The sequence below is a fragment of the Peromyscus eremicus genome, chromosome 19 (assembly GCF_949786415.1).
Source record: "Peromyscus eremicus chromosome 19, PerEre_H2_v1, whole genome shotgun sequence".
In the NCBI taxonomy this organism is placed as follows: domain Eukaryota; kingdom Metazoa; phylum Chordata; class Mammalia; order Rodentia; family Cricetidae; genus Peromyscus; species Peromyscus eremicus.
In genome coordinates, this window is record NC_081435.1 from 40,521,890 (window position 1) to 40,534,926 (window position 13,037).

Genomic DNA, 13,037 nt, shown 5'->3' on the forward strand with positions numbered 1-13,037 from the left:
TTGGGTGGAGCCCTTGTCTGTCTTTTATTAGTGCCCTGCCTGGGCTGAATAAATATTTGTTCATATCTCCCCAGGACAAGCTATGCAATAAACCCCTTATTGGTTTTCTGTATTTAAACGTACAGAAAAAGGCATCATATACTGAGCCAGTGCATGAAAATAATAGTACCCTGAGGCAGCTAGACTATCAACAAAACATATAGCCCTGCCACTGCCCTCTCACAGCTTTCTCCATTTCTAAAACAAAGGATATAAAATGGGCAAGCTCAAGGGTCCATTGTGGTTCCTGAATTCTCTACTACAATTCTCATCAATCATATAGCACTGCCAAGTTCTTTAACATTTTTTCTAGTTCCATTCAGATTCTATAAAACTGTAGATAATTTTGGGTACACTCTCTGCCATTTGTAAAGAGTAAACAACAGTACACTAATTCTACTGAGCCCTGTTCTGTAGCAAATCTGAGAAGATAGTCCTAGGTATCATTCTGTAGTGTTGAATATGACCATAGTGTTGAATATGACCCTCTTTGCAGGAGGCCATTGGAGTATACAGAAGGAGATAACTAGTGTTCAACAGGTCAACCCACCAGATGAATAACTACCTGATGGGGAGCCCCACCTGGCAAGGCCATGAGGTCACTGACTGTGAATGATCAGTTGCTCCTGTCTGTAACTTTCTCATGTGCCACCACTTACTTCCCTAAAAAGAACAGTTGTGGGGTTCTTTGCACAGCCTATTGGTAGTATTTTACATCTTTGGACACACACATATAACTGTGGATGGTCAGAAAGATGATTTCTGTTGTATAATAAGCTGTATAATTTTGACGATTAGAAATAATACTAGAATATTTTTTTCTTAATCGACACAGGAAAGTAACAGTATTCTCAATCTCAAGGACAGCTAATTTTAGACTTCAGAACAAATTTAAAATAGACTAAGTTGCCCCTGCAGAAAATACAGAAAGATTAGTTCCCAAGTGTTTATTGCTAAATTAAGGTCAGGCTGTTTACCTTGAGACATAACCTCAATACACCGAGTCCACCATAATTGACTACATGTACTCCTAGGCTCAAGGTTCAGCCAACTAGTTGTTTATTACAAGTCCTAAATTTCAATTTCATTCTCTGTCTGGGAGCACTAACCAGTCAGGCTATGTGCTTGGCCAAGCGTTACTCACTGGCTGGTCAGTGTGACCTTCCTAGCCTGAGAAAAACTGTGTAACTTAAGCATGTATTATGAGAATGGGTCGGACCCTGAACATGTAACATATAATTGTCCAGAATTTGGCTATGAGAGGAGCAGCAGTGTAGAGAGAGGGGCCCGTACGGAGCTATGCAGGGGAGCTGTGTGAAAAAAGCAATGTGAAGGAACTGTGAAAAGAGCTGGGCAGAGGTGTGCTGTGTGAGACAGAGAGAGTTGGAACTAAAGAGAATTGTAACTAGAGAGAACTAGAACCAAAGATTTAGAACAGAGAGATTTAGGAGAGAAGAAGTGAGAGAGTGAACGAGTAAAGACTGAATGAATGGTGCAGTAGTGAATGAATGATGCAGTAGTGTGTAGAGGAATGTAACAGAGTAGAAAAATATATAGCTGTATGTAAAGAGAGGCAGCTGTGTGGAGACAAGAGATTTTCAGACAAAGAGATTTTTTTAAGATCAAGTAAAAGAGAAAGTTACCATCAGAAAGCATGTGTTTCCTTATTTTTCCCTTCAGATAGAAAAAAGTCTAGCCCTTAGATACAAATTTTTCCTAAGCCCTCACCACCTTCATGGATTTTTATATAAACCCTGGAGGTGGCCTTGGAGCAGGCTCTCCAAAGGCCATCAATACCCCTTACTTAGTTGCTTCTGAATAGGGCTGCCTTTCTGTGAGCAAACATGGTTCTGTCCCTGTATCATGAATGCACAAGGACTACAGTCAGCTTTCTTTTAGTCTTCCATCGTATCATTTGCTCTTTGTACTTTTTTCCATGACTCTAATCACTGGCTGCCTTGTGAACAGTAGTTTAGAAAAACACCACAGAGCCTGATTGATATTATATTTAATCTTACAGTGATACTTTTATTTTCCTATTATATTAATTAGTTTATTTCCAGTATCTAAATTATTTTAAGTGGCCAACGTTTCTACTAAAAGCCCTAGAAGATTATAATATATTTTTATTTTATTTCTTTGCCCCAATTTTTAAATAATATTTTTAATTCTTTGAAAATTTTGTGCATATATTAAAGCAGATTCACTAGCTAACCTTCCCAACCTGTTTCATCAGGGATTGGTCTAATGAACTACAACCATGGACACTGTACCTTTTGGATTTCTATTAGACTCAACCTGAGTGTACCCTCCCACATGATCCAAGGAAAGAAAGCAAATGAAGATAGAAGAAATGGACAGAAAGAATATCTCTCTAGAGCAGTGGTTCTCAAACTGTCGGTTACCATGCTTTGTGACCCCTTTGGGGGTCAAATCACTCTTTCATGGGGGAAAAATACAGATATTAACATAACAATTCGTAACAGTAGCAAAATTACAGTTATGAAGTAGCAACAAAAATAATTGTATGGTTGGGGGGGGGGTCACCACAACATGAGGAACTGTATTAAATGGTTGCAGCATTAGGAAGGTTAAGAACTACTGCACTAGAGCCAATCAACATTTCGTGAGATTGGTTCTATGTGGTATTTCTGCTTCCCTGAATAATTCTCCTTCAACGGGTTTTTCTATTGAAACCAGCTCAAACGTTCCAAAGTACTTCTTTTGGGAACAGTTACACATGTTTGCAAATCATCTTATTAAGCCTTTTTAGAATTCTTCTAATTTGGGTCACCTCTTTTCTATTAGTTCCTACAGTAATGGCATTATGACATGAGAAGAGGAAATAAGTATTAATATTCCTCCGAAGGTCTCCATAGAAATCTTTCACTGCTTAAGTAAGGATACCTCCTTCCTCTTCTGTGCTGCATCTAAGAAGAGAACCTGTAACTCAGGCACAGAGCAGGGCAGCCTACATCTTTCTGTAGTACCCTTAGTCACTTTCTGGTTTGCATGGGTATGAATGTCCTGAGTTCTTACTTTAGTTCAGGACTCCTTACAAGGCATGTCTGTGAAATCAACTGAAGTTACCCAGGACGAGACCCAATAACAAAGGAAAATCTGTGACTGCTTTAGAAGACAGGGAGAATGACTATCAAAAGCATTAAAGGTAAAATAATTGCCTTCATTCCTTAGGTCTTGCTTAACTTATTGTGGTTTTATTTGCTATTTAATGTCACTGTAAATACAAGGGAGCTAAAATCTTAAATTATGAACAATTTTACCTTTCATCTCTCAATTATACAATTCAAACAGACTGAAATTACATATAATTCATGCTATGTAACTTATACATGACAAATATTTCACCATTAACAGAACAGTGAAAACACTACACAAAAATACTGAAATGTTTTAGTCTGCTTTTCAGTAAGCACATATGCTACCAATACTATGCCAATGACATTTCTAAGTAAGGAAGCACTGAAGAAAGATGAACTGTGCCCAACTTCAAACTGAAACCTTCTGCAAGGCTGATTAGAACTAATTAGAACTTCAACAATTGTAAAGACTTTGGAATATTACAGGTCCAGAACCTAATTAAAATTCATCTTGGGCTATTTTTAGGTGCTATTAGGGGTATTATATTTGCCCAGCTCTGTATCAGACTTAACATCCTAAGAATAACAGACAGCACTTTTTGGCCTGTATTAACAAAACAGTAGTTTTTAACAATGAAAAGACTGAGTCCTCAGACAGCATCCAAGGTCGATAGCTGAGGTTTTTTGCATAGTGTTGTGGCCACATACTTAAAGCTTCCACCAATGAGTTTGGAGAGTACCTTGATGTATGACTGACATTGTTCTGTGACTATGAACACTTCACAAAACTGCTTCGACATTGGAACATGGAATCTAGGGTAACCTGAATCTGTGGGGCCATGGCCTCTCATATTTGGCTCCAGAACAAATTATCTCACATCCCTTTTGATATGAGGTTTGTGTTTTGGGTTCCACAAAAGTCATCGATGGATTTATCACCACCTTCAACTTGTCATGGAAGCCTTTTGATAAGTAATTTCAAAAAAGAACACCAGCTGGGCAGTGGTGGAGCAGGCCTTTAATCCCAGCACTCCAGAGGCAGAGGCAGGCAGATCTCTGTGAGTTCTAGGTCAGCCTGGGCTATAGAGTAAGTTCCAGAAAAGGCTCCAAACCCACACAGAGAAACCCTGTCTCAAAAAAAACCAAAAAAAAAAAAAAAAAAACCCAGCACAACTAATGAAACTGCTTATGTGACTGATTCTCACCCTAATTGTCGTGCTAGAAACCTCATCCAACTACTGAGGGATCTGGATGCAGAGATCCATGACTAGGCCCCAGGTGGATCTCTGGGAGTCCAGTTAGCGAGAATGAGGAGGGTTTATATGAGCGAGAATTGTTGAGACCAAGGTTGGATAAAGCACAGAGACAAATAGCCAAACGAACGGAAACACATGAAATATGAACCAATGGCTGAGGGGTCACCAACTGGATCAGGCCCTCTGAGTGGGTGAGACAGTTGATTGGCCTGATCTGTTTGGGAGGCATCCAGGCACTGGCACTGGGTCCTGTGCTCATTGCATGAGTTGGCTGTTTGAAACCGGGGGCCTATGCAGGGTCCCTTGGCTCGGCCTGGGAGGAGGGGACTGGACCTACCTGGACTGAGTCCACCAGGTTGATCTCAGTCTGTGGGGAAGGCTTTGCCCTGGAGGAGATGGGAATGAGGGGTGGGCTGGGGGGAAGGTGAGGGGGACGGGATGGGGGAGAACAAGGGAATCTGTGGCTGATATGTAGAACTGAATTGTATTGCAAAATAAAAATTTTTAAAAAAAAAGTCTTGATTAAAGGAAATGAGAGAAACAGGAAGTGATTGTTGTTAAAGATGAAAGTACAAAGGGGTGGGGTGCTGTTCTTTTCCTCATTGTTTCTGAATCTGTCCCTCTCTACAAATGTAAAGGACTTTTTCAAAGCTAAGTTCTTTCTCAAAACTTTTCCTATACACAATAAAAAGCTTTCAAGAAACCAATAGAAAATTTAATCTTGTGCCCTGCAAAAATCAAAGCAGGAGTTAACCAAAACAATTTACTTCCATTCAAGTCTTTAATTTCCCATTGGCCAAGGATGTCTACACAGATGATAATAGTTTATTGCTAATACATGTATAGAGGAGGAAAAAGTAAATATTGTGTTCCTTTAGAATATGACCCAACCAAATTATAGAAGGCTTTTTGTGCAACTTCACAGAATTTAAATTACAGTAAAGACGTCCCCAAAAATAGTTTATATAAGTATATTCAGCTAATCCGAAACGATATATATGAATTCCTGTTCCATTTCATTTAGGCAACTGGAAACATTTCATGCATTCTTAATGTGTATCAAGCACTGTGGTAAGCCTGGGAAATTTAGAAAGAATAAAGCACACTCTGCTTATGAAAACATGCTTAACACACACTCACACATTTTTGTATACTGGAATTATAACACAATGAGTTCTCACTGTAATGAAATGTTGGACATTAACAAAGTGGTGTTTAATTCTGAATGCTGTTATACAAAATCTTTTTCAAAAAATACTTGTACTTATACTTGATGGAATTTTAAAAAATGAGAAAGATTTCATTAGGTAGTAAAAGAATGTCGGGAAGGAATTTGGAAAGGGAGAAGAAGAATGTGAAGCTGTAGAGGGAACCCCGGAGAAGTGCAGAGATTGAAAATGTGCTCCAGGGAGAGAAGAAGCCATTAAATGTAAGAAACGTCTGGAGAGTAGCAGTATATGGTGTCTGTACATTGTTTATAAAAAAAAAAAAAAAGCTTGATTTTACTGTAAATACTAGAAATCAAAATATTCATAAAATAGACATAACACATGCCATGCACATTCTTACATTTTCAAGGTCTGCCTAATTAGATGGCAAACTTTGTTATGGAAAGCAGACGTTTTGACCAGTTAGCATGCTGTGTCTAAATGCATGCTATTTGGAGCATTGCATCCCATATCTCTTACAGCACTTGCTTTCTCTATGTATTTTCTTATACTGGGGCTAAACACTTAAATGAATGGCATAAATTTTCCTGAAGCACTAACTAGCAGCAGAAAGTTGGTATTAATATCACTCTAAACAGTCATTTTCATAATCTCTCATTAGGAAATTACATTTCACAAATGGCAAAAGCTTGGAAGAAATAAAAGTAAAAGTGAGACTAGAAAAGTGGAAACCCAAGAGTGATAGCTGGGTAAATACCATTCATGTTCTACTAATTTCTTGATTTTAAGCACCCACTTTTATTTATGGTACATATTAGGATGCTCATTTGAAAGGAATGAGCTAACTATAAAAGTACAAATTTGGCATTCTCATAGAATAAAGTAATTTCCCACTATTTATACATGATAGCAACATTATATAATACAGGTAAATGTTTCTAGTAATCTAAACAGGCCTTCTCCTTCTGCTTTTTAATCGCAGTAATATTTGCTTACTGAATAATATAAAATGATGGATTTTGGAAATTTAAACAAGAGTATTCAACAGGATGTGTCAGAGAATACCCAAGTGTTCATTCTGTGTTAAGCACTGTATTACAAGTGCTTACATACTATTATTGGACTTTCTAACCACCCAGAGGCCCCTAGGAGTATTAAAATTCAGCAATTAAAGAAACTTATTTAGAAACATCATGTGATTTGCTTTGTGGAAAAAAAAAAGAAAAGGGATATAAAAAGGTAGCATGTGTGACACAAAAAAGACTTGAGTAGAAACAGTGCTAGAAGCAGAGATGCAAAGGACAAAAATCAAGGTTCCCCAAGCACACAAACAAACAAACAAAAATGCTTTGACATATAAATGGGCAAAATACTTAAGCATATACCTCATCAAAGACAATGGCAAAGCAGCACCAGGTAACACACTGTCATTTAACTGTCTTGAGGACACACATTAAAAACACAATACTAATGGACACCTAGCACAATGAATGTAATTTTTTTATTTTATATTTATTTATTTATTTATTTATTTATTTATTTATTTATTTATTTTCAAAACAGGGTTTCTCTGTGTAGCTTTGGAGCCTGTCCTGGATCTCACCCTGTAGAGCAGGCTGGCCTGGAACTCACAGAGATCCACCTGCTTCTGCTGCCTCCCAAGTGCTAGGATTAAAGGCGTGCACCACCATCGCCTGACTGACTTGTAATTTTTTTTTTAACTTTAACTGAATGAGGATGCCAGGTGTTAGCAAGCATCAGGAGGAACTTGGGCTCAACATGTAAAAGAGAATGTCATCGTATGGGAACTTTGGGGGAAGTTGTGTGATTTGTAAACAGTTAAACACATACCATATTATCTGATCACTTTAATTTATTTACCCAAGAGAAAACATATGAACTCACAAAGACCTATACAGGCATGCCACTCATAGCTTGATTATAATTAGCCTAACCTGTAACCAAATTGTTCATCAGCAGGTAGGATAAATTGGATTTTATCTTTATAATGTTGCACAGCAATAAAAATAAGCTGACGTATTGGTATCCTCCAATGTAAACAGACTTTATTATTCTGAGTGAAAGAAACCAAGCTTTGGGCCTGGTGGTAGTTACAGTGTAGAGGAACCGAGAAAATACAAACTAACCTAGAAAGTGAGGTACAGCAAATCAGTGGGTGTCAGGAGTGAGACTAGACAGGAAGAGTCAGAATTCAGAATTCGGAAGTGCAAAAGGATACGGAAGTGGTCAACAAATGTTGTCATTATCTGGGTTTAGCTGGTAGTTTCACAGATATCAAGCTGAAACTGTGGTAAATATCTGAAATTTAGTATGTGGAAATTATTCTTAGATAAATCTTTTTAAATATTTTGCATGCCTCTATGAACTTTTTTTTTTTTTTTGCTATCATCTTAACCAATGAAAATCATCACCCACATTTTAGCAGCAGCTATCCCTAGGTAGGGAAAGAATTGGAGTTTGGTTTTGGTTTCCATTTTTAATTTTTTTCTATTAGTTCGTTTTCATTTTCGTAACACCCCAAAACAATTTTTAAACATTTACTTAAGATTAAATGTTCTTCTTTGAGAATGGTGACACATGCCTATAATTTCAGCTCTTGGGAGGTGGGAGGGAGAAAGATGTTGAATTCAAGCCCAGCTTTGGCTACAGAAAACAATCTTAAGATTTAGTGGTTATGCGCATGCCTTTAATCCCAGCACTTGGGAAGCAGAGGCAGGCGGATCTCAGTGAGTTGGAGGCCAGCCTGGTCTATAAAATGAGTTCTGGATCTCTATGAGTTCAAGGCCAGCCTGGTCTAGAGAGCGAGATCCAGGAAAGGCGCAAAGCTACACAGAGAAACCCTGTCTCGAAAAAAAAAAAAAAAAAAAAAAAAAAAAAGAGTTCCAAGACAGCCAGGACTGTTACACAGAGAAAACCAGTCTCGAAAAAAACAAAAACAAAAACAAACAAACAAACAAACAAATCTATCTCCGGCGGTGGTGGCACACGCCTTTAATCCCAGCACTCGGGAGGCAGAGGCAGGCAGAACTTTGTGAGTTCAAAGCCAGCCTGGTCTACAGAGTGAGTTTAAAATATGACTGCTTTACAAGAAAGGTAAGTTCTGTGTTTAAAAATATAATGTGTTTTAAAAGTGGTTATTACAGTTAAGAAGTTGTCCATTCCACCGGTAACTATTTCCCTACTTATGTTGGTAAAAATAACCAGGAGTCCTTAGTGTGCCTTCCTTTCCATGCCCTAGGGTCTTAGACAGGGAAAGATCAGTAAACAGAGACAGAGACAGTCTTCAGTGAGTCACTGAGCCTACTCTTAACAACAGAATTTTAACTTAGGTAAACTAATCAACTACACGCTATCTAAACCAGCATCTTGTGTTAGTCATTCAGCGCGGTTTTGTAAATGGTGTCTGTCTGTGTTCCCTTTTTCAAGGGCTCAGTGTGACACTCATGCCTCCCCGACAAATGACGGTTACCCAGCCTCGGTGGCCAAGATCTCTTAGAACTCCGTGGAAGAGAAGGGCCGTGTGACGCAGAGGTCATTGCTAAGGCTGCGTTCTCATTTAGCCCTGAAGCTCAGCCACAGACCTTGTACCGAGCTTCCCTGGCCTCAGTTTCCCCTACTTTCAAACAAGAGGAATCATGCTGTCCTATTTCTGGTTTTTTTCCAAGCACACCGGCCCTGCACTGATGTCTCTGCCCCGTGTGCTGCATAGATGCACTGTCCCACAGCGTTTGGCCTCCAGGTATCCTTTAGGTCCCCTACCAGCTTACCGTCGATGTCTGCTGGCCTCGATGGCCTCCTCCCAGGACACCCCTGGGCCTGCCAGGGTGCGGCAAAACTTTCACCCAGACTCCGAGGCCGCCATCAACCGCCAAATCAACATGGAGCTTTACGCATCCTACGTGTACCTGTCCATGGCCTACTACTTCTCCAGAGATGATGTGGCCTTGTACAACTTCTCCAAGTATTTCCTTCGCCAGTCCCTGGAGGAGAGGGAGCACGCGGAGAAGCTAATGAGGCTGCAGAACCATCGTGGAGGCCGCATCTGCCTCCAGGATATCAAGAAGCCAGACCAGGATGACTGGGAGAGCGGACTGCGGGCCATGGAATGTGCTTTGCTCCTGGAAAAGAGTGTAAACCAGTCGCTGCTGGACTTGCATACTCTGGCCTCAGAAAAAGGAGATCCTCACTTGTGCGACTTTCTGGAAACCCACTACCTGCATGAACAAGTGAAGTCTATCAAAGAATTAGGTGACCACGTGCACAACTTGGTCACCATGGGAGCTCCTGCTGCTGGCCTAGCGGAGTATCTTTTTGACAAGCACACCCTTGGAAATGAGAGCAAGCAATAAGGCAGAGACTGCCTTTCCAATACCCCAGTGGGTCCCAAGACCTGAAGTTAGTGGTTGCCTGCTTTCTTGCCCTTCAAAAATTCAACTCTGTCTTTTATATTCTCCTTTTTGGACTGTTTCTGACAATGTTTTGTAGAGATAATATGCTTAGCCCGGTGTTAACCACAGCTTTGTGCCAACATCAAAATACTAATATTTCCCCAGCCTAAAAGATAGCCCAGAATATGTGGTATGAAAAGATGGAACACAAAACACTGAAATTAGATACAACATCATGCTCCTAGAATATAATCAAATGTTGTCCTAACCACGAACCTTAATTGAAATTCCATGATTTTCAGTTCAACAATCTGTACTGTCTTCAGGATCTTACACACAACGCTCAGTCAGGAAAATATATAATACATAAATAACCATAAGACAGAGAAGATGTAGAGTACTATGAAAATCACACATTCATATTTTTGACAGCTATTCTATTTTCCCAGTATGCTCCAAGAAATGGCAATGTATGGAGATAACCTAGTTTGTTTGGTTTTTTTTTTTAAAGCTTTCATGTCAAATTTGGTATTGGTTACATCGGGTATCAGTGGTGGTGTTGGACAGCTCCATCGATTCACATTTTAAGGGATCTGAGAAGTCTTTTAATTAAACATACACAAAAAAATGAAAAATGTATTTTTTCTGTTTCAATGTTTCCCAATCATATACTATCTAAAGATAGGATTTTTTTTTTTTTTTTTTTGGTCTTTAAAAATTTAACTACAATATAACAAAGCAGGTTGGTTTGGTTTCAGACTCTATAGCAGACTCTAACCACAGGGCTGTACAGCCTCCCTTTCAATATAACCTAGAGGGAAAACCTCTCATAAAATGTACTTTTATGGTGTTTAGAATGGGAAAGAACAGTAGACTAGAAACAGTCAAGATCCAGAATGATGAAAGCTTCATACCGGGCAAAGGGTTTTGTTGTTGTTTTCGATTTTGATTTATTTGTGTTTGCTTTTTGTTTTTGTTTGTTTGCTTGCTTGTTGTTTGCTTATCTGTTCTTTGGCTGATTGGTTGGTTTTTATTTTTGGCGGGAAGGGGCAGGTGAGAGGGAGATGTTCGGTGAACAGATATTGGAATCAACTAGAGAACGATTTGATGGCTGAGGGAAAAAAGGCATGGGAACAGCAGTGTGTAGGTGTAAGGGACAGGGGATGGATGGCTTAAGTTACTACAGGTATGGGAAAAGGAAATGCTTCCCAGAGTTCCAATAGAGAAATGTTCAAAACATTGAAAAATTAACCTGAGAACCACATGAAGGTCTATGGTCAATTTGAGTCATCTGAGACAGAGATGAAAAGAAATTAGTGTACAAGAAGCTAGGAAAAATTGGAAGGCCTGTAAAAGAAAATGTGGCAAAGTGTTGTGTATTGACTCTTACAGGAAGGTCTTAAAACCTGTAAGATAACTTACATTAGGCTTCTCATAAGTCTGGTTCTCAGAGAGAGAAGTGTAAGTGTTGTGAGTTGTTTCATGGAAACTCATTGCTTTGTGGAAATTTGTACAGGGCTATCAAGAAACCTTTAGCCAAAGGTCATTAGACAAAACTGACTATATCAGAAACTGCCTAAGTATCCCTGCCTAAGTTCCTTTCTAGTATATGCAGTGATTGACTGAATTTCCAATGTACTCAGTGATTGAAACATAAGAAGTATGGACTTTTAGAGCAGCAGCTTAGAGTCCTTGGAAAATTAGGTTCCCTATGGTCTGTAATCTGAAGAGTACAGCGGAGTACATGTCCCGTGTTCTCACAGGGCATTTAAGTGTTCCCAGGGAAACGCCATACATGGGATACCATGGCAGCTGCCGTTAAATGCAGCTTTGCTAAACACATTCTGATGTGGCCATAAATTCATAATGTATTATTTTAAAAGCAAGTCGTGTTAGACAGCAGGGTTACATTTATATGAGTCCAAATATAATGGAAGAATGACAGAGACTATTGAATAACAGATATTAAAATGACTGGAAATACGTACATTTACATCAAGTTAGGTAAAATTTCTTGAAAAGTGACATTTTAGTTCATGTTTTTCAAAATTATCTGTATTTTAAGACAGGTTTCTTATGGTTATCCATTATTATCATAAGAGCGAACTATAAGATGTAGAGTAAGGCAAAAAGAGGCTTGAACCATGGTTAGAATTACAGGAACAGAATGCAAACAAAGGGACGCTAGTGGGAATTCAGAGGTGAAATCACTTGAATTCTGTGATCATGATCCATTCTATGAAAAAGGTGACCAAAACAGGAAATAGAAAACCGATGTGTCTACAGTCCATTACTGGAAAATGTGGGACTTAGAAATAAACAGTGCTCTCAGCAAGAGAGCTAAGTAGAGGGAGGGGAGGGTGTGAGGGTGCCGGGTTTGCTCGGTGATGATTACTCTCATTTTCCATTTTATTCTGAAGTAGTCTGTTTTGCTACACAGACATCCTATTATCCATCTTTAGCAAATTTCCTCTTCGGTTTTTCGGCATGAGTGTTTTTCAAACAGCACACCGTAACCTGTTAGTGTGTCACCAGATTGGTTATTGAATCACTATCCACTTTCTGTGAACAAAATAGAATTGAAAGGAATGTCGGTGAAGTCAGGGTATTGTCCAGTGACACTTGCTTGAGGTGTGTGCATGTGTATTCTCATCTTACAGGGTGACATTTCTTATGCTGTTGCTGTCGCGAGTATTCAACAGCTATTCTTTTGGATAACTATTTTACAGTCTCCTAGCTCCTCAAATCTCCCAATCTCCCTTCCCTCCTGTCAAGGATAATCCTTTTACTCACTGAGAAATTAGAAGTAATCACAGGAAATTTTCACACTGTTCCTGCACTGAATTAATCACACCCTTACATTGGCATGCATTTGTTATATTTTCAGTTATGCTACAATGGTTGAAGCAAGCAACTCCAGCCTTTCCGCAGAACCCTAGGATATGGGATACCTACAGTAACCCTCTGCTGCAAAGGTTTCCCATCTTTATTAGTTGACTTCCATGGGAATGTAAAATGTCTTCCTTTTTCTTTAACAAATATCACTACCCTTAGACTCATAAT

General features: G+C 39.1%; 1 protein-coding gene across 1 annotated transcript; it reads left to right on the plus strand.

Moving 5' to 3' along the window:
• The first annotated feature begins 7,814 nt into the window (after positions 1-7,814).
• Ftmt (ferritin mitochondrial) lies at positions 7,815-10,609 on the plus strand. The gene is made up of 2 exons (XM_059246111.1): positions 7,815-7,876; positions 9,013-10,609. Exon 2 carries the CDS (start codon positions 9,222-9,224, stop codon positions 9,933-9,935), a length of 714 nt encoding a protein of 237 aa, XP_059102094.1. The 5' UTR covers positions 7,815-7,876; positions 9,013-9,221; the 3' UTR covers positions 9,936-10,609.
• Positions 10,610-13,037: the final 2,428 nt, after the last annotated feature.